The sequence below is a fragment of the Gopherus flavomarginatus genome, chromosome 7 (assembly GCF_025201925.1).
Source record: "Gopherus flavomarginatus isolate rGopFla2 chromosome 7, rGopFla2.mat.asm, whole genome shotgun sequence".
Lineage (NCBI taxonomy): Eukaryota > Metazoa > Chordata > Testudines > Testudinidae > Gopherus > Gopherus flavomarginatus.
The window spans coordinates 12,446,368-12,473,807 of NC_066623.1; the positions used below are offsets into that span (position 1 = coordinate 12,446,368).

At 45.4% G+C, this 27,440-nt stretch overlaps 1 protein-coding gene across 10 annotated transcripts in view; it reads right to left on the minus strand.

Moving 5' to 3' along the window:
- JADE2 (jade family PHD finger 2) overlaps positions 1-27,440 on the minus strand; it is a 138,271-nt gene that overhangs the window by 29,277 nt on the left and 81,554 nt on the right. For all 10 annotated transcript variants that reach the window (XM_050962593.1, XM_050962600.1, XM_050962595.1 and 7 more), the window contains 3 exons: positions 11,712-11,923; positions 7,005-7,172; positions 5,360-5,476 (listed from right to left, as the gene is read on the minus strand). In XM_050962593.1, coding sequence (XP_050818550.1) covers positions 5,360-5,476; positions 7,005-7,172; positions 11,712-11,923 — 497 coding nt within the window. The remainder of the gene's footprint in view (positions 1-5,359; positions 5,477-7,004; positions 7,173-11,711; positions 11,924-27,440) is intronic.

Sequence of the window (27,440 nt, forward strand, 5' to 3'; positions counted from 1 at the left end):
TACCTGATTTCTAATTGTGTTAATGTGTTTCAAAATAAGCAAATTCCACTAAAAAGTGAGTATTTACCCACAGTTACCACACAGCACTGCTAACTAAGACACCAGGGTATTTCCCTATACCTACACTGAGAAACAACACCATTACACCAGATAACACTGTGTGGTTGCCATTGGTAAATGGTAATGTTTTGATGGGCTACCACTGTTGCTACTGCAGAGCGAGTGGGAGTCTTTTTGCCTAATACACTGACAGAAGTGCCAGCAAAGTTCTGGATAGAGAATCTTTATTTCTGCCAATGCTATGAGGGGCAGAGATACCAGCTTGATCACCAGACCCCAGATTTTTTTAGTAGAGCCAGCATATCTTCCTTCGGTTCTTACACTGCGTACACTTGCTGTGAAAGTCCCTAGGACGGAATATATTCAGCAAAGTGATACAATGTCATTCGATGGAGGCACCTTCCTGACTCTAATGTAACTTTAAGGTTGGACACCTTTGCCAGCTGTAAGTTACCTTGATTGAGTTTTCTTGTCTGTTTGCCAGAATAGTTATTTTATGACATTGAGCTATCTAGCCACTAATGTAGTCAATTGTATCTATATTGGAGCAACATCTGGGGGCACTTTAAACCAAATCATTGGGAAGATCCTTTGTGCTGTTATGTGCATCAACGGCTACAGCACCGTAACAAAAGTGGGCCACCCAGAACTGGCTCTAGCGAACCATTCAAACTAAAAAAAAAATGGATGCATCAGCGTTGCCTTCCTCCCTGACTGTTTACATCACAAACAGTATTAATATCATTACTCAAGTGTCTGTGGCTTTTGCCAAAACAACAGCCTACAGAGCGCCCTTTACACGGGAAAGATTATCTGCACTACCTTAGAAATAAAACAAATTGAATGACACTCGTCCTGGATTTCTCCTTTGACAGATGGCAAGCAGCATTTGTCAGAGACTGTGCCCCAAATGCAAACAGAAAATAATTAGCAAGCTCGGCTGACAGGGCAACAATGAAAGGTACCTGTTCCACAGCAGCTACCAAAGGACCTTGCATAAACTGACAATAAAAAACCATATTGATCCATCAAATCATTCACAAGCACAGAATGCCAGTGGAATGAGGCAGCAGTCTGACAAGCTGAATGAACTCAGGCACTGGAGGCTAGGGTAGCACACTGGATCTCACAATACTTATGACAGTAACAGAACATAGTGAAAATAATGTTACTGTATAGCACAGGGGTGACCAAACTGCAGTTAGAGTGCGGCTCATGGAGCGCCCCCCGCCACTCTCCACCTATCAGACTGGAAGGACAGGGGACTCGGGGTTTCTGCCCTGCAGCGGGATGGCGAGGCTGGGGAATTCTGCCCAGCAGGGAGGGGGCTCTAGGGGCTTCAGCCCCACTCTTGCTGAAGGCCAAGCCCAGGCCGGTGCTTCCCACAAGTCTGAAGACTCTAGCTGCACCACCCTGCCACAGGGCAGAAGCCCCAAGTCCTGGCAAGTGCCCTGGCTCTCGAGCCTCTGAAGATTATCATACGCGGCTCAGAGGGTCAGTAAGTTTGGCCACCCCTGGTATAGTACCTTTCATCCAAGTATCTCCAAGCACTTTGGAGGCAATGGGCCAAGTCCATCCCTAGATGTAAGTCCAGAGAAGCCAATGGAGTTGCACCAGAGATGATTTTGACCTATTAATATGTCTTCAGACAACTCTTGTGGAATAGAGAGATAGGAAATATTTCATTTCCCAATGAACTCCAGCCACCTCTAGCCGTGGAATGCTACAGATGTTTAACAGCTCACAGCAATGCTACACAACAGAGTTAGGGCAGAAGGTGATGAATATGTAGTATCCAGCAGAACTTGAGGGGGGCATTTAGGGAGAGAGAATGTAATTACCAAAGTTGAAATACGGTCAGGGCAACAGTTTTGACATGGCTGTGTTCTTACAAAACACTCCACGGGATCTTCAGTGACCACAAGTGGTCTGGACCTCAGCTTTAGGTCTCATCTGGAAGAGGGCTTCTCCAGCATCACAACTGCCCTAGCACAATGCTGGGGCACTGGTTCAGTACTGAAGCAGAGGGAAGAACATCACAGCTAGGATCTTGGACAGTACACATCGGACTCATTTCCATTTCCCCCAAAAAATGTTTTTTAAGTTTTCGGCACTGAATGGTTCCCTGTTTGACCAGAACAGGACTAACTGATGTATCTACTGCAGACTTTGGGAAATACATTTCCACAAATAGCTGTGGTTCTTCAGTAAATGGATGTTAATCTTTAGTGATCAAATGGTCTTTATTTCTCCCTAGCATTCTGGGTTTGGCTTGGTGCAAAATCTGCAAAGACACTGGCCTCTTATCCATGCAGCAGGTCTGTCTCTTGGAACCTGATCTTTGTCCACGGCCAGCAACTACCACTTACTAATGAAATCAGTGAGGTTTTTATTCTATACCAAACCAAAACCAAACCGAAAAGAGTTAAGGAACTATCTAAATGGCAGATGACACCACAGCCGCTTTCCTGTAACCTTCAAAATCACTTTCCCAAAGAAGGAAGGTTAAAGGACAGTAGTATCAAGAGATGATGTCTCAGAAGGCTGAACTGCTGCCAATCTATGGAGAACTGGCAACAGGCCCTCTCACAGAGGAGCACTGACAATCCCTGCCAATGCTTCACCAGTCCGTTTTGACCTGCCGTGGGGGCTTGAGTCCGTCTTGCAAGTTGGAGTGCACAGCGTTCTCAGGAACTGCAGTACCTTCGGGATATGTAATCAGTATGTTTCCTTATACTTTGTTCTTTGGTTCAGCAACATAAACAAGAAAATGCCAAGAGGATACAGCACTCTTTTGGCACATTCTCATGTCTAGCCACAAGAACCACTATGAAGTCATGATTTCCCCTGACCAGAAAGTTGGAAAACTGCTCAGACAGGACTGTATCCTCAGCTAGTGTGAACTGGCACTGGCTTTATGGAGCTATGTTGATTTGATTTGGCCCACAATTTTTTAAAAGTAAAAACAAGGAGAAGATAGTGATGTGCATGAAGCAATATCAGTTCCTCCCAAACCATTCCCTTTGTTAGCCAATATTAGACTGAGGATTCAACTGCCAGCTTGTTGGGGCAAATTCTCTAGAAGTATGGAGCCTGGTGGCACATGCAAATTCCACAGACAGGGGTGCACGTGGCTAGTTAGGTGATTAGCTTACAATCTGCATGAACGTTTGCTCCATTTACACATGCAACAGCAGTAACTATGTACACATCTGTGGACAAGAAGTCTCCATTTATTAAAATGGGATCCTGTTTCCACACTTCAGGAGAGAAGAGCAATGAAACTGAGAAGGCCTCCCCCGCCTCGGCTTGTTCGAGATGAAGGAGTTGTTCTCCAGGCACAGTTCATCTTCCAGTGTCTTACTCTGCCAGGTCAGTGAAACCCAGTCAAACTGGCCACTAAGAAAAGCTAACTCCGGAAGCCTCTGAAATGAGCTTCTTCTAATGCTGCAGCTGTAACTGACTTGCGCACACCGTAACTATCTCATTCCCATCCTCAGGAGCTAGTGCTACGATCCAGATCTTCATTTCAATCAATGGGAGCTAGGCACCTTAGAAGACCTGGGCCTAAGTACTCTAACAAAAAGATTTTCTCTCTTTAAAGCTGTCACAAAATAATAGTGGTGACAAAGATGGTTAGATTTCACCTGTATAAACAGGCACTGATCAAAAATACGTTACATAAACATAAGGGCTTTGCAAACACAGGTCTTTGTTCCTCTGATGAGAGCAGAGGATACAACGCTTATTTACCTCTATGTGTGAATCTGCTGCTTATTCATCCCTTAAACCCTTCAGTAAAGGCACCGTCTGCACATTTCTTTTCCTTTCAGCAGAGCTGTTCTGCAAGAGCTATGGTGGCACTGACAAACACTCCAGTGGAAATCTTATGGAGACTTAGAAACTGTGAGTTGTCAGCACACGACACAATAAAACTCTGTGTTCCATTTCAGGTGACCTTTAATTCAAATCCGTTCAATCCAAAGGTTCTCACAGCTAACGTGTGATGCCTGTGCTAAGAGGATGAAGTCTCAGAGAATCTGAATTCTTTTTGATGCTGCCAAGTCTATTTGACTCCTTTCGCTGCCCTTCCGTTCTTTGAAAGCAGTTGCCATTATGACACAATATCTCCATCTGGCAGGGTGAATAAGCAGATCCACCCAGAGCCATCACAAAAGAAGTGAGTCAATGCTGGAGATTTAAAGAAATATGGTGAGATCTCATTTCAAGCTAAAAGGATTGCTTTTAAATAGCTCCCTTTAAAGTATTAAAACCATTGCAGTTGCATAAACACCACGGAGGCTTGCAGCTCTTTCTGTTCATAAGACATATCATTGTTCCTCAGCCGGCTAGTTACTCTGTCACTTATATATCGTTGCTATGTCTGATGTTTAAGGTCCAAATCCCACCTCAGCACTGGAGGAAGCAATAGCTAATGATGCTGTGCAGCAGCAAATCCACCAGCCCTCCTGCTCTTTCCCTGGATTCCCCTCCCCCCACCAAACCAAGGGGAAGCGGAGGGAGCCATGTGGGACTGGGCTCTGAGGACTGCAGTGGTGCCGTCCCCTTGGCAAGGTTCCACAAACCCTGGTCCCCCACCATGCACAGAAGAACCACATCTGTTCTGCTGCAGTCACAGCCCTCTGCGCCTGCTGACAAAGGATTCACCACGACAGTCAGAGCAGGATCTCCTGGGGTCAGTGCCTGACCTAGCAGAACTTGCTGTAACAGCGGTGTTTTTCCACAGGACAAAATGAAAGCATATAGTCCTTCCATATAGCACTGTTGTGGGAAGGGTAGGGAATAGGATATTTGTTGTGATCCACTGTGTTATAGAATAGGTACAAACGGGTGTATAAATTCTAAGTATTCTATTTCGTGAGTTGGTAGGGCTCAAATCAAGTGCACTGGAAAGCTAAGCTTTCTGGCTTTCCAAAGGTAGAAATGTTTCATTCCTAGCCCCACTGGCATGTGAAATATTAATACAACTGGCTTCTGACTTTAGAGCAATGTCATTGTCAGTCCTTGTAACTACAGAGTCACTATAGCATCGGCATCATGGTGAACGAACAAGGTTTATTTAGATTTGCAGCATTTCACGTACTAAAACATTACAAACAACAATAACTGATGGCAACTGATTGGCTCTTGTGCTCCCAGCTGTTACTTACCCGTCAGTGACTAGGAAAACTTGTTCTCAAACTAACAGACAAATCCAGCCCTCCAGTGCATGCACAAGGCTCTAAGGGCTCTCAAGAGCAAAACCTGGCCCTGGGCTTCATTAAGCAGCGTTACGTACCTGAATACATGTTCCAGTGCACTCCTTGCAGAGACTGCAGGACAAAGCCCATCTGCTTGCTGGGATATGCGAGATCTTTGTAATGGGTTCCATTTTTTCCGGGCATCCGATGCTAACCTAGCCATGACACAGAGTACATGTGTTTGTACCAGTTACCATCATGGATCTTCCCTGGGATAATGCAGAGCTTGATTCCCTGAGGTGGCTAGAATGGGAGGATTTTCTAAAAGCCGTCTCTACCATCACCCATCATGTGAAAAAACTCAGCTATGAAGATGAATGAAATGGCAGGAACACGGAGGGTAAGGCCAAATACCACCTCTGAGCCGACTCCTCTCTGGTGTGTCGTTATCGATGGTGAACTGGTGTGATCGAACCCAGCTAGAGGCTGTGCATGTCTGCTCTCCCTGGAAGAGCGCAACAGGGCTGAACTGTCCCCTAACAATCCAGCCTGCGCGAAGGGCAGTATGTACCTGAGCTGCCACAGGAGGGTCACAATCTGTTGCTGCTCCCTTTCTCCAGGGGGGAAGTAACTGAGGCAGCCTTTGTGCTGGGGCAGCTAACTTCCCCCTGCACTGGCTCCTGGGCCTCAGCTGGTGTGCTAGGGGCATGTGGATCTGAAGTGCCATCTATTCCCCGCCCCTGACCACCCACTCCCCACACACCTGTGCAGTAGGTGGCATGGCAGCTGGGCAGTGGCTGCTCCTCTTCCCACATAGACTCTGACATGTGGGTGAGCCAAGCAGATGAATAAGGGAGCTCTTTATGCACCCTCGTGCCCTGGATGGCCATGGAACAGGGCTTACACTTGAGACCAAAGTGATTTAGCCTGAACTCTTGTTTAAAGAATTCCACATACCCATTGCCGTATTGTTCCTTATGTATCCACTTACATTGTACTCTTACTCCACATTACTCTTTATTTCTCTGCTAAATGCGGATGCTGGTACATGTGTGCCTCCATGCTGTTCTATTGGCACACCATGCCGACAGACCAGGATATACCACTAAGCCATTGCTCGAAAACACACCCTCCAAATCACTTCCCTTGCAGGAACACGTGCTGCATGCAGTCAGAGTGCAGAGTGCCATGCATGCATGCATTGTACATGCACCTGTCATCTATCAGTTCACTGTAATAAAAAAACCCTACATAGTCCTCCTAGTAAAGGATTGCTCAGTAATGAGGAGAGATTAACACTGAAGTTGTGATATAAACAAGAATGACATTCCCCAGGGGATACAGAGCAGAAAGGGTAGGTACAGACAGCAGGATGGTAGGTACCAGCTGTTGGTTCACTCCCATGCCTTGGCATCTTGCACTTATATTGCCCAGACTTCACGAGCACAGCTTGGAACTGCTACACAGAACATGAGTGAAAGTTCTGGGATCAGTGCTGGAGATCACCAGGGCTCTGATTTCCAAAGGTTTATGTATAAGGAGGTTTAGGTAGTTTCAAAGGAATTTGGGTGTCTAACTCTACTGGCTCCTTTGAAAATGCCAGCCCAAGTTACCTGCCCCTTACCACTGAACACTTGAATCGAGTGATTATAGTATAGGGTTGTTGACTGTACTGGGCATGCTAAGACAAACTACAATCCACATCCCACCCACATCTGGAGAATACATTGAATAAAGTCTTACTTCTGGGATCCATAAGGCACAGCTAACGTGGACCCATTTTGTCCCACTCCGGGTGGGTTTCAAAGCTCCCCCTCTCTTCGGGCAAAGTAGACACTTTGGCTGAACTCCAAGGGCACAGGTTCGACAAAGCCAGTTCCCAATGGGAACTTTTAGGATTCCATAGCAAGCCTACACAAACACAAGAAACATTGCATTAGCTATACCACACACTCCTCTGGAAGGGCACCCCACCAATATACTCATGTATTTATTCATTTACTTGCGTATTTTTATATGGTGGCTTAATGTCATGGCATCTGGATATTGTCATAACAATTAAAAGCAGACATGAATCAATCAGCGACAACTGGTTTAAATCAATCAATCAATCTATCTATCTATCTATCTATCTATCGGATTTGTATTGATGCTCTGCCCCTAGAAATATGCCATGTAGTTTAATTTAAGGCCTGAATACCCAAGCATGTTTGCATCATGCCAGGCAGCAGCAGTGTAGGCTTCACAGTGCTGCTCTGCTAATATGTTCTTGAGAGACTAGTTCTCTCCCAGGCCTTGATTTCTCTGCTGAGATCATCAGTGGAGGGGGCAAGTGAAGACAGCAGACTCTGAAATGTGGACATCTGTCCATCAGGCACTAGACTGAGACCATAGGCTCATGTCACACAGGCTACCGAACACATACCAGAATAGCAATAGCTTTCAGTCCTTCCAAATCTGGGTCCTATTCAGATCAGTGACCTAGAGGTGGAAGGTGCTCTATCTCATTAGCAGTCCCCTGAATAAGACATTTTAAAGTTTAAAGGTAATATAAAACCAACTATGCTAGGACTGGCAGCATTCACTTCACTGATCTCCCACACGACAGTAGGTGATGCTGTGCTAAGACAACCTGACCCCCTCCCCCGATAAGCTAGAACATGGCTTTTGCGGGTCCTCCGCTGGAACCTCTGCCATTCAGTGAGTTGCATATACTTAACAGAAAGATACAGCCAAGCTTTAATCCGAGCAGCATCAGAATTCACAAGGTGTCCTGGATATTGTGCTTTCCCTTCTGGTGGGTTGAGAGGTGTAGTTGGCTTGTAGGTTAGTATGTCAATCATTCCAATTACTTCAGTGCCTTTTAAGAAAATCCAATACCCTCTTTCTCACTTCCATGCTCATTCATCCTGGAAGCACAGTGTTTGAAGAGCATGGATTTCATTGGCCAGAGGTAAAGTTAGAAGAATAAACTCTTAAAGAGAGAGGAATTCCCACTCAACTGCCTTTAATGTTCATCCTCCTGACATTGCCATTTCTGCAAATGGCACAGAAGCAACATCACAGCACAGTGTGTTCTTACATGGAATAGCCATTTATGAGCTGCACACTGGCTCTTGTTGGAGGTATGAAAAGGAGCTAACTGCAAAATCTTCAAATGAAAATATATTTCCCTTGAAAAGTGGACATCAGCACTTCTTCGAGATCTCCACCTGAGACCAGCATGAGTGGGAAATGTACAAAAGTGCTCTGAGGTGCACAGACCAAGATCAGCTCATTCCATCTTCCCATCTTATCAAAGTCTCTGTCTCTCATTTTTAGAGGGTTCATAAAATCTGATGGCGCACAGAAAATGGTGACGACCCACTTTGCAGGCGGGATCAGCACTGGGTAGGTAAGATACACAGGGGCGAGACAGGTTATCTGCTCAGCCTGTCTGCCTGATGTGACGGGCCATGCAGCAGGAACCAGATGCTGCTCTTTCCAGAGGAAACAGAGCCTACCCGACATGACAACTCCTTCATTACTGGGGGGTGTAACCATGTTCTCTTGTGGGAGTGGGGAAATCATGGCCCGTTAGCACTGTGTGAGAATTCAAATAGAGGTTAGAAATGTGTGATGGGGGATGCCGTGGGACAGGGCATTAGGTAAGACCTGATTCAAAGGCCACTGAAGTCTATGGAAAGGCCTGTGTTGCATGGGGAAGTCGCGCTGCCTCTATGCCTGTGTTAAATGGGGAAGATATGCTGCCTCCACGCCTGTGTTATATGGGGAAGGTGCACAGCCTCCACGCCTGTGTTGCACAGGGAAGTTGTGCTGCCTCCACACCTGCGTTATACAGGGAAGGTGCACTGTCTCCCTGCCTGTGTTAAACACGGAAGGTGTGCTGTCTCCATGCCTGTGTTGCACAGGGAAGTCGTGCTACCTCCACGCCTGTGTTGGATGGGGAAGGTGTGCTGTCTCCATACCTGTGTTGCACGGGAAAGGTGTGCTGTCTCCATGCCTGTGTTGCACGGGAACGGTGTGCTGTCTCCATGCCTAGATTTTCCACATAGGTTTGTAATGAAAATTCTGAATCATCTTGATATTCTGCAGAATCTGATTCACTGATGAAAACTATCCAAAACATCCTCCTACATCGACAACAAGTATCTTGAAAGCTCCCCCACTTCCCGGAAGCTCTGATACAAATACTGCCAGCAAAGTTCAGCACCAGACCCATTTAAAGAAAGACACCTTCAAATACTGTATATAATCGAATCTAAAGAAGTATCCTTTGTTTACACCGGATGCCTCAAACTCAGCTAATCAATATCTATATCTGATGGCTGACCTGATCTTTGTGTACCTAAGTGATTTTCTTTCCCTTGAAGTGACAGTGGGTAAAATTTTCAAAAGCACCAATGTGATTTAAGAGCCTAAGTTCCATAGAAACTCAATGGGACTTAGGTTGTTAAGTCATTTAGATGCTTCTGAAAATTTTACTCAATTTGGCTTTTTTTTTAATAGGAAAATTGGCTTCTCTAGAGCATGTGAGCATACACACACTCACTCACACACACACCCTCCTGCACAAAATGGCATGCACACAGACATACAAATGAGTGCACAAGATACTATCATATTTCTTCCTTCCTTGCAGCAAGTACTTGGAGCGTTAACACTCAATTCTACAAAACAAATATTCAGGCAAAAAAAATAAAAAATCCAATCCAATCCAATCCAATCCTGCATTCCAACAACAGGCTGGGCTATAAACCCTGCCATGTGAGAGAATGTTACTGAATCTGGGTGGCTGCTTATACACAAAGTGCAATGCTATAAGATCAGCGCCCTAGAAGAGAGATGTGAGGAGAAACCAAGTGGTCATTCCTTCTGGCCAATGCAGGGGGGTTGCTTGCAATGCACAGACTAATGCTCTGTCCAGTTCTGCAATAAGCATACCTCATGTGATGCATAAAAGAGATCCTCGGTAGCAACATCTATATTCTGGGCACTCATGGTCATTAAAGCTCCCATGGGAGCAGTTTAATGGGGAGAGAGAAAGAGCTGGCACATTAAATGGAAAGGTTGGGGTAAAAAAATAGCAAAGATTAGGAGGTAGCAGACAAAACAAGAAGACGAGACTGCAGAATAAAGTTAGGGAAAGGCACAGCCTATGATAAATAGCAGTGGGTACAGACAAACACAGGGCAGGGAAAGGTAAGAAGACAGACAAATATTAGATGAGCAGAGAGTCTACGAACCCCTCCTTTGGTCTCTGGATGTGCCAGGCACGGTGTCATGAGGCAAAGCGTGTCCCACTATGAACCTAGGGATGTGCACTGTGTACCATGCACTTGTGAGGTTTGCTGCATCACAACCAAACCATGACATCTTTACTCGTGTTTTCCGCCGTCTTTACTCAGACAAAGCCCTGCAGGATTCCAAGGGAGACTTACTAAGTCAAAGCTGAGAGCCAGCTGCTGTTTGGCCCATAGGCAATGTGTGGGGCAGTGAGTGCAAGGAACCTTTCCTCCTAATGCATGTCCCAGGTAAGGAGTAGGTAGAACTACAGTCCCTCTGCTCCCTCCCTACTCTGTGGAGAAGAGCAGAGAGAGTGCCAGAGCGCTCGTAAATGGGCAGGGAGGTGAGGAGGAGAATGCACAATGATCTGCCCCTTCCATAGCAGCCTGGTTTGCATTCCATAAGGCAGTGGTTCTCAGTCTCTCCAGACTACTGTACCCACTTCAGGAGTCTATTTCAGCCCCGGGCAGTGGGGCTTGGGCTTCAGCTTGTATCTTAGCTCCACGGGGTCCCTGGCTGCCACTCCTAATGCCAGCCCTGCACTTGCAACCTCCCTAAACCCATCCCGCAGCCCCCCTCTAATATAGTATATAGAGCAGTATAAACAAGTCACTGTCTGCGTGAAATTTTAGTTTGCACTGACTTCACTAGTGATTTCTATGTAGCCTGTTGTAAAACTAGGCAAATATCTAGATGAGCTGACATCCTCCTGAAAGACCTCTGTGTACTCCAAGGGGTACATGTACCCCTGCTTGAGAACCACTGGCATAAGGTGAGCAATACTGGCTGTGCCCACTCCTTTGTGTTGCTTTGTGCTCTGCATTCCCATTAAGGCACAAGGCCTCTTGGGTGTATACTCTGGGCTCCTGCAGCTCTGTACTGCCCCGATGCAGTGCTGTACACCCTAACCCCGAGTAAGGACCAAAGAATTCCGCCCCGTGCACAATCCTTTCAGAGAAGGGACCCCAGAAAGTTTATCTGAGGTGCAGAAGTGGGGTGAAGCTCTCTGGTCACAGCAGGAATGGCAGAGGCTACCCAAGCCAGTACCATGCTTTGCTATTTCAGACTTTCAATGTCAAGCCTGTGTTTGTTCTAGCTAATCAAAGGCCAGATACGCGCATCAGGCTGAAAGCGTTGGCCCACGCACGATGAGACGTCGTTCACCTGGTGCACGCAGACATTGCACTTGTCACAGAAAACCATCTCGTTGCCATCCTCTCCCTCCGGGGACCGGCACACGTCGCACACCACGTCCTCGTCGTACTCAATGCCCAGGCCCTCCTCTGTCTCAATGGCAATGTTCATGTTCTCGTAGCACATCGTCTCCAGCTCCTCCAGCACTCTCTCCAAGGTGATCTCATCCAGCTGTGGCTTTTCTGAAAGGCAAGAGGCAGAGTAATGACACTGATGCTTCACAATTAAACCAATCTTGCTTCTTAAAAACAAAGGGATACCAGCCCTGCTGTCCCTAGGACATTTTGCCTGCCGGGGTGAAGCAGGCAGAGCCCTCCCTTTGGAGAGTCTTTGCACAAAGCCGTATTTCACAAAGGAGACACTTTGGGCTTTAACTTAAGAGGCGAATTCATGACGATGATAAGATCTGTGATTCAGAAAACTGCTGCTTCTAACTGTGGATACAGTTTATGTTTCAAAATATTGCTGCTGGCAAAGAGGAAAAAACTCCATCCAGCTGAACCAATGCGGATAATGAGGTCTGACAGTTTAAATGTTCAAGGAGACAAGTCTTGCAAAGATGCTTGCTGCAGGAAGGGCTCAGACAAGCTTTGGCATTGCAAAGTCAACGCTTTATTTGTTAAGACTGTGAAAATTGACCCTTTAGTGCAGATGTGGGCAAACTATGGCCTGCGGGCCACATCTGGCCCACGGGACCATCCTGCCCAGCCCCTGAGCTGCTGGCTGGACGGCCTAGTCCCTGGCCCCTCCCCCAGCATTCCCTCTCCCCACAGCCATGCCGTTGTGAGCACAACTGGCTCTGGCCGGATATCACGGCTGTGGGCTCCTGTTGCTGGTAAGCATTGGTCCTGGGGGGCAGTCAGGGAGGAGGGGGCAGTTGGATGGGGGGGAGGTTCTGGGGGGACGGTCTGGGGATGGGGAACAGGGAGGGTTGGGAGTGGAAGTCCTGGAGGGCCTGTCAGGGGGTGGGGATGTGGATAGGGGTCAGGAGGGCAGTCAGGGGATAGGGAGCAGGGGGGGCTGGATAAGGGGGTGGGATCCCGGGGGCCAGTTAGGGGTGGGGGGTCCCGGGAGGGGGTGGTTAGGGGATGAGGCACAGAGGGCGGTTGGATAGGGGGTGGGAATCCTGGGGGTGCTGTCAGGGTGCAGGAGTGTGGATAGGGGTCAGGGCAGTCAGGGAACAAGGAACGGAGGGGGCTGGATGGGTTGGGGGTTCTGAAGGTGGCAGTCAGGGGGTAGGAATTGGGAGGGGGCCAACAGGGGGCGGGGGCCAGGCTGTTTGGGGAGGCACAGCCTTCCTTACCCGTCCCTCCATACAGTTGTGCAACCCTGATATGGCCCTTGGGCCAAAAAGTTTGCCCACCCCTGCTTTAGAGGCTAGTTAAACAGAACTGTAAATTTGGGAGACAAAGGTTGAAATTGAAGGTAACGTCGTTCTTTGTTTCTGGTCAGTACAAATACAGTCAGAAGGTCAGTTACAGGGGAGGTTTGGGCTTGTATTTGTTGTCACACTTTTTATTCTCATTGTACTAGCACCTCTCGTGACAACTAGTGGCGAGGACGCTTTCACCAGAGGCTTATCCTCAGTGACAATCCCTAATATGGGGATGATACCACTTTTCCATAGTGGCCGTGACATATCCATAATCACTGCTGCCATGGGGATGCTACCCCAGTAGCTTGTTGACAGTGAAATGTTGCCATTGCTCAACTGCGTTCCAATGAATTCAGTCTCTCACCATCTTCCCCCTCAGGTGCTTCTTCCTAAGACACTTCCTGCCATTGCACAGAAGTCAATAAGAGTTCAGCTCACTGATCAATGGCAGGACATAGCCCTTTATCTCCTTGGAAAGTCTAAGTACACAATAACTGTGGTTCACCTTCCCTTATTTGCAAACGATCCTGCTGCTCCCCCATAGAATGCCAAGGATATTTCCATGAAATGCAGATTTTTTTTTGCTTAGGAATTCATCTTCTCCTGTTGTTTCTCCCCTCACCTGATTGTAAGATCATAGCGGTCTGCACAACAACTAGGATGTTACAAACAGCATTTGGTCACTTCAGGTAATGAAGGAAAGAAGAAAAAGCAAAATTAAAAAAACATCCACAGAGTCTATGTGATGTTTTCCATGAGGCGCGAGAGCACAGAATTTTAACAAAACCAACACACATAAGTCAGGAATATTTGTTAGTGGTATGGAGAAGTTGATTTCCAACTAAACATTGAAGGGCTACAATAGCAATTTAAGCTTTGAACTGTAGTGGGCTAGCTTATTTAATATATAATAGTGATCAGAGGGGGGACCTGTCATATGTACAAAGGCAACAGAGGAACTTGACTTGTGATGCTTCAGAATACCAGGATTCCTTTATTTAAAAATACAAAACAAAACACTGCAATTTTCAACAATTATAGTAACTAGCCACTTCAGTTTACAACAGAGTAGCTACAGTGGTTGGGACCATTACTGTAGATTACTGCAGAGTACTCGTTATAGAGGTTTTCTACCTTCTCTGCTGCTGGGCAGCAGGGGAACAATTCTTGATTTTTAAACAGTAAAGGGAAAAAGACAAAGATAAATTCATGTTAAAAAGTTAAGTGGCTATATGGTGCACAGTTTTTGTATGCTGAACTAACATGGAACCAAATTCTGAAGTTCTCACCCTAGGCTAATTTTTGAGCCCACTGAAGCCAGTGGCAAAGCTTCCAGGAATATCAACATGACCAGGATTCAGCCCCATGTCCTCACGCAAAACTCCCAATGGCTTCCAGAGGAGTTTTGCTGATACGGCCTGCAGGATGTGTTCCTTTTGCACCAAGTCCTAATGACCCAATAACATGCTGGAAAAAAAACCTCTCAGGTATTAAGGGCACATGTAGGGAGAAGTGGGCAAACAAACAGGCCATTGTCTGGCTTTTTAAGTTCCTCTCCCACGCTCTTCCACTGGCACCATTTACTTTGGCTTGACAAGTCTATGCAAACTTCTGGATTGGCATTCTACACGTCTGTGTCAATCTAAGCCAGTCAATCCCATTCCCTATCGGGGCCCTTTCAAGCACTTGAGCTGTTATGCCACAACATGCAAAGAAGCCTGACGCTACCTGTTTTATTGCAAGCAAGCCCACTGGATGGATGCGTGATCCTTTCCGAGCCCAAATATGGCACATGGTGCCTCACAGGCATTTGGAGAGCTGCAATCATGTAACCATTTCAAGCACCCTTCATTGGCAATCTGGTTCACGACACCTCATGCTTCAGAGCTTAGATGTAGCCAATACCTTGGGTTGGGAGTTGCACCACCACAGGGGATCGCCAAAAGGGAATGTGCCATCCTTAAGGATGGTGCAGCCGACTCCTCCAGTGCAGAGAGAGTGGGTTGTGTGAAAACCTGGCTCATTAATTTTACTTTGGCAGGGTCCCTTTAGGAACAGACCATTTCAACAACTTTGTTATTGGAGCAAATATTTCAGCCTCTGTTTTTCACTCTTTCGGAAATGAAAGTCACTATTAAAATCTCTTTCTGTTCCTTGGGGACAGAAGCAGAAGAGTTTTCTGCTTATCACACCTGACAGAGCCGGCTTGCTGCGTCTAGAGCAGCCTCTGAGCAGCTAAGAAATGACTATGAAGAGTATGATTAAGTGTTTGCTATTCATGAAGTAGGGGAAAGAGGGAAGGTGGTTTCCATAGGATCACATTGGAGAGTACCCATTACACTCCAAGTGGAAACAAACTTCTCATGCAAGGTTGTACATTTTTAATTGATAGTGATACCCTGTCACTGCCAGCCTAACCCACAGGAAAGGTCGTGTCAATGTCAAACCTCTCCCACCTCACTGCTTAAAAACCAAATGTCCTACTTAGCTTTGAAAGCGAGTCTGACTTCAATGGAGCTTTGGACATGCACCCAGAAGCAGAATTCAGCCTTTGAACGGCATGTGGAATTTACAACACCTATAATGAATCAGCACTCGCTCATCACTTTTTTAAATGTTTCATTTTTTAGATGGCATATCTATGAATCATGCATAAACAAACATGCATTTTGGTACTCCTGAGTGCATTTTGTGCCAAAAAATTAAAAATTCTGTGCACAATATTTTAAAATTCTGAAAGGTTTATTTGTCAATAAATAAATGCAGAGACTGCAGCATGGCAGTGGGGACCACTGGCCACTGGCCGCACAAAAGTGGGAGATCACCCTGCAGCTCCCCCAGCACTCACTCCTAGGACATGGATTCAGCGGCGAGGCTCCACTCAACCCTAATACAACACAAAGCCTGGCCCTGCCCCAGAAACACCCTGACCCTGCCCCTCTGCACTAGGTGCACCAGGTGTGGGGCAGACAGGCTCAACCAGGCAGGATCCAAGTATGAAGGGGCTCAGCATGGGGGAATCCAGGTGTGGCATGAGAGGGTTCTATGTGGGACAATCTGGGTGCAGGCAGCTCAGTGGGGGGGTCTAGATGTGGGGCGATATGGATGCACAGAGGTTCATTGGGGGGGCTCCAGGTGCAGGTGCAATGGGACACTGCAGGGGCTTCCAGGTGAAGGTCGTTGGGGCTCAGTAGAGGTCTGGGTGTGGGGATCTCAGCAGGGGAGTCTAGGTGCTGTGGGAGTGGGGCTTGGTGGGGTGGGAGTCTGAGTGCAGCCAGCGGGGGGTCAGTGGCATGGGGTCTGGATGTGGGGGCTCAGGGCAAGCTCATTAGTGTTGGGGTCTGAGTGCAGAGAGCTAAGTGGGGGTGGTCTGGGTGTAGGGTAGGGGCCTGGAGGCAGGGAGTCTGGGTGCAGGGGGGCTCCAGATGCAGGGACTGAGGTTCAGTGGGGTGGGGTTTGGGTATGGAGGGTTAGGAGGGTTCTGGATGCACGGGCTGAGAGGCTTGGCAGGGGTGTCTGGGTATGGGAGGTCGGGATGCATGGGGTTGGGTGAATGGAGGAGCAGCTCCCCATACAGTGACCCCTCCCCCTGCAGCTGAGCAAGGGGGAGAGGAAGCAGGGGAGGCTGATGACCTTCCTGCAGCTTGGGGAGGTTTCTGGGGATGGGTTTGATACAGCCCCAGCCACTCCTTGCAGGGGAAGAGGAAGTTCCATCCTCTCCTGCCTCTAGCTCAACTGGGACTAGAAGCTGATCCTGTCTCAGGGTAGGAGCCAATGGCTGGGATGTCCCCAGCCCCGTGGTGATTTATCTCTCCTCTGGCTGTTCTGGGTGCCTGACATGATGTACCTGCACTGCTAGGAAGTGGTGCATAACTGCTCTTGCAGCTTCCCTTTGGTTCCCTGTCAGAAAGTCATTTTTCTGCGGGGAAGCAAAGAAATATGCAGGGGACATGAATTCTGTGCACATTCAGTGGCCCAGAATTCCCCCAAGAGTAGTTCAATATAGATGTAATTACATGTGGAATTAGTTTGCCAAGCTCTATTCAGAATACCATGGAGTCTACTGAAGTGACAATTGTACTTGATGTGTACAAAGAAATTAATGGCTTATGAATCACTAAACATTGGGGCCTGAAGGTGAAGTTCTTTTTCATTTATGCCCTGTTTATCTTCTTCTGCATCATATAAAGTTGTCCCTATTAAGCTCCATTCATAAAATTGTCTTTTTGGCAGAGAAACCCAACCAAAATATCCCATGCTGTACACAATACTGATACTGTTATTTTCAACATGGCAAGATGAAAAAGAAAAAAGTTTCTGATCTTGGTGACACTGAATAAGTCCAATGAAGTCCATGGAGTTATTCCATATTTACACACATAATTACTGAGATCAGAATTGGGTTTATGGATTCCAAACGAAGCTCAAGAGAAACAGGTTTTTATTCAGTTAAGACCTACTAGCAGAACGTACATTGTTCTATGAACCTTGACCCTGACTTAGAGGGACCATGTCTGGAAGTGAGTGTTTAACATTCATGCCCCTGTAAACACTGCCAGACTGGGGTCCTATTCAAAACACTAGCCAAGAAGTAAAAGGCTCCATGTCTATTACTCTTTCCATGAGGCCCTCCAGATCCCTTTCTCAGATATCTGAATGCTGAGGATGCTGGGGATGGCCATTTCTGATGAGTGTCCTCATGGAATTTCTAACTAGGCCCATTTATACACCAAGTAAATTCAACACTTTTCATATGAGCAAACTAGAACTTCTGGGTGTTTATATGAACTGAAATGAACCTGAATAGGTTGTCAGGGTCACCCATTCCCAGCCATTAGCTGACTGTCTGAGAGTAAGAGATACAGGGGCAAGTCATCCTATTAAAATACACCTGTGGGCGGGAGGGAGCCTGCATAAATGGCCAGAATGCACTGCATGCGTGGAAGTGACAGGAGATGAGGATAGGCCCCATCTTTCCCTTTACAGAAACTTCCTGGATTTGGGGCAGTGAGGGACAGCGAGGCACCATCTCCCCCACTCCATTATCTTACATGACGCCTCCAGTGCTGCCCTAATCTCATGCTCCCAGCAAAATATAAGCCCTTACCATGCCTACGTGGTCCCATCGCCAGCAGGACACTTCAACTGCCAGCTTACTATAGGAACTGGCAAGACATTCTGCCCTCCCCTCTTCTGGTATATGTGTGGATTAACTTGTGGAAAGATCCCCAGAATCTTGGGGAGTGTTTGGTGCTTCGATTAGACGGACCAATGTCCCTTAGAGGCCATACTCCTTCCCTATCTGTGGTGACAGGAACCTCATCCTCCTGATGGGATGACGCTGTAGAACCTATGCAAGTTGAAAAGTACAGTTTCCATGTCCTCCTCTGGCAGTCCACGATCAAAGGTGAAGCTGATAGTCTCTTCCTTCCCAGACTGGGACACCACTGCACAGGCCAGGAGGAGAAATGGCATCATGTATCCAACCAAACTAAGCATCCCATAGAGGAGAAGGAAGGAAGCGGAAGAGGTGGAGGAGTTGTCAGACTATAATTCACTCCAGGAGGTCTCCAGATATGACTTAGAGAAGGACAACACATACCTGTTATTTGGACCTGGCTCCTAACAGGAGGCTATTTCTTGTATATGTGCCTTCTGGGAGTGTGACGGGGAACTATTCTACAAAGACTCATTTTCTCCCTATCCACATAACTGTGGGGTCATGTACACCACTGACAGATTCCTAAGGATCCCATCATGTTCTTCTACTAGAATTAACCTTTTGCCTCATCCCCGTCAAATCCTGGAGGCCCCAGTGCTGCGGGTTACCACACTTCTGACTCAGATGACACAGCCCATTTCTGTGGAGAGACTAGAGGCCCAGTTCTCACACATTTCCCTACAGGCCAACCCACAAGTAGCACTGACTCTACCTCTTCACTGTGAGGTCAGCCATAGCCTCCTTGTCAGATTCTGAAGAAAGTGGGAGAAAGGTACTAATGGCTCATGGGATGAGAGCCCCTTGAAGTGACGACTAATAACAGCCACCACAAACCCTGTAATAACAATACTTTGCACTTACAGGGATGTAGCACCTTTCAGCTGAAGTTCTCAAAGTGTTTTACACACACTAATTAAGGGTGTGTAAATAGGGTAGGTAAATATTATTTGCTCAATTATACAGGTATGGGAACTGAGTCTAAGAGGTAAAGTAACTCATCTAAGTCACACAGGAAGTCAGTAGCATAGGCTGGAATAGAACTCAGAACTTCAGGCTTCCCAGACACCGGTGTAACTATTAGACGAATTCCCTTATATGCGCCATGTGAAGCAGTGACATCCTTTTGCTGAAATACATTATCTACCTTTCTGTATTCTAGTTTGAATTTACTTGGTATGCTGGGGCAAAAATATTTAGGAGGAGCCACCTTTTGCAAAACTGAGACTTATTGCCAACAAAACTGCACTCTACTAAAATCAATTTACTAAAACAATAAATCCTTTTACCCTATGGCGTATATTTGGAAATAAAACAGCTGTGAACAAACAAACAGTCAAAAAGCTAACAGAATGTTTGGAACAATTAGGAAAGGGATAGGTAATAAGACAGAAAATATTGTAATGTCACTATATAAATCCACGGTACATCCATACCTTGAATATTGCGTGCAGGTCAGAAAAGATATATTAGAATTTGAAAAAGTACAGAGAAGGACATCAAAAACGTTTAGGGATATGGAACAGCTTTTAAGCTTCCATATGAGGAGAGACTGAAAAGATTGGGACTGTTCAGTTTGCAAAAGAGACAATTAAGGGGGGGGATATAAGAGGTCTATAAAATCAAGAATGGTGTGGAGAAAGTGAATAAGGAAGGGTTATTTATCCCTTCACTTAACACATGAATCAGGGATCATCCAATGAAATTAATAGGCAGCACATTTAAAACTAATATAAGGAAGTATTTCTTTACGCAACACACAACCTGTGGAACTTGTTGCCAAGGGATGCTGTAAAGGCCAAAAGTATAACTGGGTTCAAAAAAGCATTAGATAAGTTCATGGAAGACAGGTCCATGAATGACTATGAGCCAAGATGGTCAGCGACACAACATCATGCTCTCTGGGTGTCCCTAAACCTCTAACTGCTGGAAGCTGGGACTGGATGACAGGGAATGGATCACTCGATAAATTGCACTGTTCTGTTCACTCCTTCTGAAGCATCTGACACTGGCCACTGCTGGAAGACAGGATTCTAGGCTAGATGGACCATTGGTCTGACCCAGTACGGCCATTCTTATGTTCTTAATCTTCAAGACAACAGGCTGTGCCATTAATTGATTCACAAACAATAAACCTTGGCATCTCTCTCGAAATAAACAGATCACTGTTCCACCCCCATTTTTCTTCAAATGAGTTTTGCAAAACCGTCTAAGGTCAATCGCTGCTCCTGGGTCTATTATAATCTTTGACAAATTAGAAATGGAAGAGCATAGACTCCTTTACGAGCCAGCAAGGGGAGTATTCACGCACAGGACTGGAAGCCAGGGATTCATGAGATAAAATCCCAGTTTTAACACTGTTTCCTTCTATGGCCTTGGGCCAGATACTCAGAAAACTGTCTGCTTTAGTGTCTCCATTTGTAAAGCTGGGATAATGATTCTTAGTTACCCCACAGCGATGTTCTGAGAATTAGAGCAATCTGAAGATGAAAAGTGCTAAGTGCTATGTATTCATAGGGTTATTTTCTTATCAAAATACATTTCTGTAGATGTTCGGTGAAGAGTATTCTAGTTACTAAGTGATCCGAGTGCATAATGGTGATGATGTAGACTAAGATTTTCGAAGCACTAGAGGGGATTTAGATACATAGCTCCTATTAATTGCAATGGGAGCTGTGCATCTAAATCCCCTAGGCAGCTTTGAAAACTCAGCCCAGTGTCCACGTGATCATCACTCATTGGTGTCAAGAGGTGTAGGTTCTGTTCCTGGCTCTGCCACAAAATTAACATGTGACTGTAGGAAGGTCATATAAGCTCTATGTGCCTCAGCTCCCCGTTTGTAAAAAGGGGAGTAACAATACTCCCTTCCCTCCCAGGGATGCTGAGAAGTGCTCAGGTCCTGCTGTGATGCACGGCACAAACACATCAACAAATAAAGTACTCACATTTTATATTAAGGTATCATTTTATAAAGGGTTAATTATTAATAAATGTTTTAATAACTGATTAATCAATTGTTATAGACTCCACCAGGTGAACAGATTGCTCATAACTATGGCTTACAACAGTCAATAAGATCTTCTACTTACATGTTTACAACTATCTACAACCCAAACTACCCATGTTCTACAACATGCTTATGATATCTCATCATCATATGTTAACCATTTATAAATATTAATAAACAATGTGACCAATAAAATAAATAATAAGCAAACAATCTGCATATGAGCTAAACACATGCAGCAAAACTTCTAGGTATTTTGTTATAATCATATCCTGTTAATGCACTTAAAAGATTTACAGGAACCAATTATCACCCTTTATGCCACCCACTGACATCAATTATTGCTCAAATTTCAGATGATGACAAAGTGTTTTAGAAGCCACTTAATAATCTGCTGTCTTTCTGCAATAATGCTTTTCACTCGCAGAGCTGTCCTGGGGCACTTCTGATTAAAGCTACACCCCTTCCACCAGCCAGGCTCTGAATATTGTTTGAAACTGATGCATTTATTTTAAAGAGTTTATGTAAATAATAAACAACTACACAGAAAAACTGATTGTGCTGAAAACAAATAAAATCAAGAGCGCTAAAACCTACATTTCCACTGTTGACCACAGATCCTACTAACCTATTTGTAAGGTAACAGTAGAGGGGTGCTCCTGCAAGCTCTGTCTCTGTATGGAGTTAAATCATCTAATGCTTTCATTTTCAAGGGGTTACGGTGTTTCACCTCTGCAAATGGTTATGGAACAACTACCTGCAAATACTTCTAGCTTCCCCAGCAGGCTTTGGCGAGATAAGCTTGAAGGCTAAGGCTATTTTCACACAAAATTAATTTGGATTATCATTTTAAGTATCTTTCTTTTCTTTTTTTTTTTCTTCTTCTTCTTCTTCCCTTCAGACCCACTGTCTAACTTTTGCCATTTCTGGGACAGATTCTGATACCCTCACTTATATGCAGTTGTACATTACTCCCTGAGTAATCTGGCTGTAGCTAATGAGACTACTCACGGTGTAAAATGCTCCTGAACTGGAATAAGAGTATCAGAATCTGACTCTCTGATTCCTCCTTCTAACTTTTTTCATGGGCAGCCCAGAAATAAAACAATCAGCCCAATAAAGGTCTATGGGCTCATTTCTGCTCTCAGATAAGCCCATGCAGGTCTTCACTAATTGGATCTGGGTAGAACAGCATAAGTGGAAACTGTGTTGACTAGTGGATAAAGCACTAGAGTGAGGCCACCTGGATTCTAATCCTGGTTCTGCCATTCTCCAGGTCATTTATTTACCACACCTCTCTGTGTGTTCGTTTCTCCTTCCACATTGTGCCTGCCTTCTTTATTTATACCTTTCTTTATTGTGCCTGCCTTCTTTAGGGCAGGGACAGTCTCTTACTATGTGTTTGTACAGTGCCTAGCACAATGGGACCACAAACTCAGTCGGGGCCTTTAGGTACCTAGCATCATCATCGTCATTAAGAATCCATCCCAATGACTGAAATGAAAAAAGAAGTAAAATCCATTTGCAAAATGGCATTTGCTCTGCTGGCCGTGAATAGTAAATAACAAAAAGCCACATTTTGTTCTCATTTACACCAACGGAGTTAATCTGGACTGACACTGCTGTAACTGAGACAAGCATCTATTCTCAAGATACTTCCACGCTGTAGATATGTATCCACTTTGTGTACTAAATGTCCTTCACTTGTAAATTGTTAATACAATGAGAAGTGGTGGAGGATTTGCTGGTTCTTCTATTATCATCAAACAAGTCCACCTTTAAAATGATTGTGCAGTGAGCTCATGTTCTCATTCACGCACACAGTACCCATGAATGCTTTTTGTGGGCTGTAGTACAGATATGTTATAAAACAGCCCCAAACTGGCAAGATTTCTCTAAAACAAAAATCCAAACAAACAGAGCCTGAATTATTAATGGAGATAAGCTTTCTCAACTGATTAACAATAACTACCGCAAGCCTGGATTCAGCTGCAGAGCTGAACATATTTGTGAAACCACACAACGTGGGAGCTCTGCATATGGATTACACAGGGGTAAATAGTCCATTATGGCCATTAACAGTAGATGACTAGCAGAAGATTCCAGTCAAAGCCTTTGTACATTAACAATCCCTTATGGCAGCAGGATGGTGGGGAGGCAATTAAAAGGGGGAAGTCAGTCAGTCATTTAAAGGAAATGGAACCCACAACAAAAATGACAGGGCTCCACACACCCCACTGGGAGCGGCATATGTGAAACATACTGCTGTGTGGGGACAGAAGGCCCCTTGGTATCTTCCTCCTACAATGCAGAAGAATCCCACTCCCTAATGGTATGAGCAAAAAAACAAACAAAAAAAGAGGTCTTAATATTACTCTCACTCATCCAAGTGTAAATCAGGATTAAGACCAGAGAAGTCAATGGAGTTACACCAGTATAGAACCAGGGTAAGCAAGATCTGAAAAAGACCCAGGAGACAGCCAGTGACAGAAGCACTAGGATGGGGTTAGTGAAGGGAACTGTATATCAGGAAACCAGGGTTTTATTTCTGACTCCATCACTATCCCAGAGTGTAACCCCCGCCCCTCTAAAGGGGGATAATAAATCATAGCTATTTCACAGGGCTGTCCTGAGACCCACTGGGGTTGATTTTCCACTCCCTCACACCAGTGTAAATCAGAAGTAGCTCCACTGAAGTCAATGGAATTACTCTAGCGTAAAACTTAGGTGAGTGGAGACTCAGACCTAAGGCTTCTGAAAGGTTGTGAGATCCTCAATGAAAGGCCTGATGTGAATGAGAATTAACCGCTGGCCTGTCAGCTGCTGTTGCACCCTCTGTAAGACAGTGGTGTCCCCTGGGACAATGGCACTTTAATCAGATATAGCACATAGCTAATGCCTCCTCACAAACTACAACTCTTACATAGAGCAGTGGCTTAGTGGTCAGAAGGTATGGCGACACTGACCGTGGCAGCGCTTTGAAGTGCAAGTGTGGTCACGGCGCCAGTGCTGGGAGAGAACTCTCCCAGCGCTGCCGGTACTCCATCTCCCCGTGGGGATTAGCTTACAGCGCTGCGCGCTCCCAGCGCGGGGGCACTGTTTACACTGGTGCTTTACAGCGCTGTAACTTGCTGCACTCAGGGGGGTATTTTTTCACACCCCTGAGCGAGAAAGTTGCAGTGCTGTAAAGTGCCAGTGTAGCCAAGCCCAAGTATCAAGTCTATACCACTTAAACACAAGTTTGAACCCTCAAGTCAGTTTTCTTCCTTCTGAGATGATGAACTTGATTTCCATACTGTTTAAGGTTCAGAAAGAGAACAATATAGCTATATCCTAGTTAGAAGTGTAAGACTGGCTACAGTATATTCCTTTCTGGATCTTACAAGAATAAGATTTAGATCCAAAAAGACAATAATATCCCTTAAAAATACTGATGATTAAAATCATATCTAGTGAAGCATAAAAATGAGGTAGCAGGCTCACTTCAGTGCACCAGTGAAAGCTCAGTGAATAGACGCTGACCAATCAATTGTTTTGTTTCATGCCCCTAGTTTGAATGCCATCTGGGAACCTTTCTTTAAAGCCTTACGCTCCATTCCATCTGCTGTGCAATGGTTCTATTTCCAAGGGAGAAGGTGTTTGCCTAATGTGAGGAAGTTATTGGTAGTGCCTCTAATCAGCTGTTACCGTTAGTACAAGTGCAGTGATCAGGGGAATCAGACCACTTGTAGGCAGAGCTGTGGCTCAGTAAACACACACTCAACTTAATCTCTGCTGCCCCTCCCAAAGGGATAAAAAATGATTAATTAATCCATACTGGAGATTGTGCAACGGATTGGAAATCTGCTGAGAGAAGTTATGAGCTGAGTTTGGGCTCTGCACCAGCTGACTGAGGTGTGTCAGAGTCATTACACTCACACAAAGGCTGGCTGAGTAAACCAAGGTGACCCATGAAAGCCAACTGTAATACGGTATGCATATTATGTTGATAAGAGAAGGCTCATAAGAGACTGGATGGCTTAATGGAGTGGTAATTGGCTACAGTGCCTTTCACTTCCAGGTCACTAGTTTGACTGCAGCTCAAATTGGAAGTGACTGAAAATCATTAGCCTTTTTGTAACAAAAGGCTCTAGCTGTAATGCCAGGTATTGCTGCTGACCCGTGTGACTCCTGAAGGAACATCCCACGCTTCAAGAACTGGTCACAGGAAGGGGAGTGGGTTCTAACATCAAGTTCTCTTCAAAGAGAATGTCTTGCCGTCAGTCCCTCCCATATATATCAACAGGGCTCCTGTTCTCACGTGGGGAGAGTGGCGGCTCTCAGGGCTTACACGGGCTGCAGGCTTTCCGGGTTCTCGTATTAGAACAAATCAGTGGAGGGTGGGTTCTTGGGGTGTCATCTGAACCTCCAGTAAAGAGCCCTTTTTGATCCCCCAGGTATAAATTGTGTACAATCAATAGTGGATGCACACTCTCATACTGAACGGCTGAATTTGGCCAGCTGGGCAGACTTCACCCCAGTGTAACTCCACCGACCTCAGTTTGTTCCAACAATGTCCACTTAAGATGGACTTCACCTCACTTGACTTGAGATGTTCTAATCATCACACAGACATATCTTACACATATTACGATGAATTCCTACCCCATCCCTGCTACAGCAGGAGTAAATCTGACCCAGGTGGTTCTTGCTATCCCTAAAACAACAAGAACACCTCAAGTACCTACGACAGAGCCCTGAGTGTAGAACCCACAGTGAACTTATATAAGCAGCATATACTGTATGGACTAAGTCGAGGAATACTTAGAAATGTTCATTCTGCCTTCAGCAAGACTGATACAGGCATCAACATTTTTAGCAATTTCTCTAGGATTTCATGTGTATGAAGTGCCTATCACAGCAAAGGGACTTTTCAGTCCGAGGCTTTGATGTCTCTCTAGCCACAATCCTACAATAGGTTTGAATTTAATGAAGATCACAACATGTGGCATGAAATCTTAATAAAAAACCAAAGACTTACGGCAGGGCTTCTCCCTAAAAGGAAAGGTCTTGTGCTGTCTATAATGTCCTATACCCATAAATCTGGTCAGTGTCTGATCCAAATTACTTTAGATCCACTTTCTTTATTATCTCACATTGCAGCTGCAACAAATAAATTGTTCGGGCACACTTAAATGTTGAACTCATCTTTATCAGCTAGGAGCTTTTTAAACAGTATATTTCAACAGGATACAATAGCCGGTTATTGGCATGTGCTCATGACAAAGGAAGGTTTTTTTAACGGACAAAGCTTTTTATGTGATCAATTACTAGACTTTACATTTAAACTGATAATCTTTTGTTTCTCAGTCAAGCTGCTTACTTGTCTCAGGCCTGGTGTGTGTGTGTGTGTGTGTGTGTGTGTGTGTGTGTGTGTGTGTGTGTGTGTGTGTGTGTGTGTGTGTGTGTGTGTGTGTGTGTGTGTGAAATCGATCTAAGATACACAACTTCAGCTACGAGAATAGCGCAGCTGAAGTTGACATATCTTAGGACGACTTAGAATCACTTACTTGGTGTCCTCATGGCGCAGGATCGACGGCCGCTGCTCCCCTGTCAGCTTTGCTTCTGCCTCTTGCCAAGCTGGAGTTCAGAAGTCGACAGGAGAGTGATCGGGGATCGATTTATCACATGTAGACGCGATAAATCGATCCCTGATAGATTGATCACTACTCGCCGATCCAGCGGGTAGTACTGACGTACCCCCAGAAAGTGCCCAGGTAACTACATATAGCTATTTGCTACTGGGAAGATTTATTTGATCTCAGTGATCAAATCTCATCTCTCGCATCATCTAAGACAGGACTGGAAAAGGCATTACGGAATACACTATATGGAACAATATTGCACCAGCAGAGGAACAGACCTGATGATCTAATAGGTATTTTCCATCTCTACCTTCTGTGATTCCCTAAAAGTCAGTCTTGGATCATGCCGCCTTTTTCTTTGTCATTAAATCCTTTGTATGTGACACATCCTGTGCACAGCCTAATAACATTTCAGGTGACAGAAATTTTTCTCCAAGTCTAGATGTAGTTTTAAACTTTTGCAAACCTCCTTATG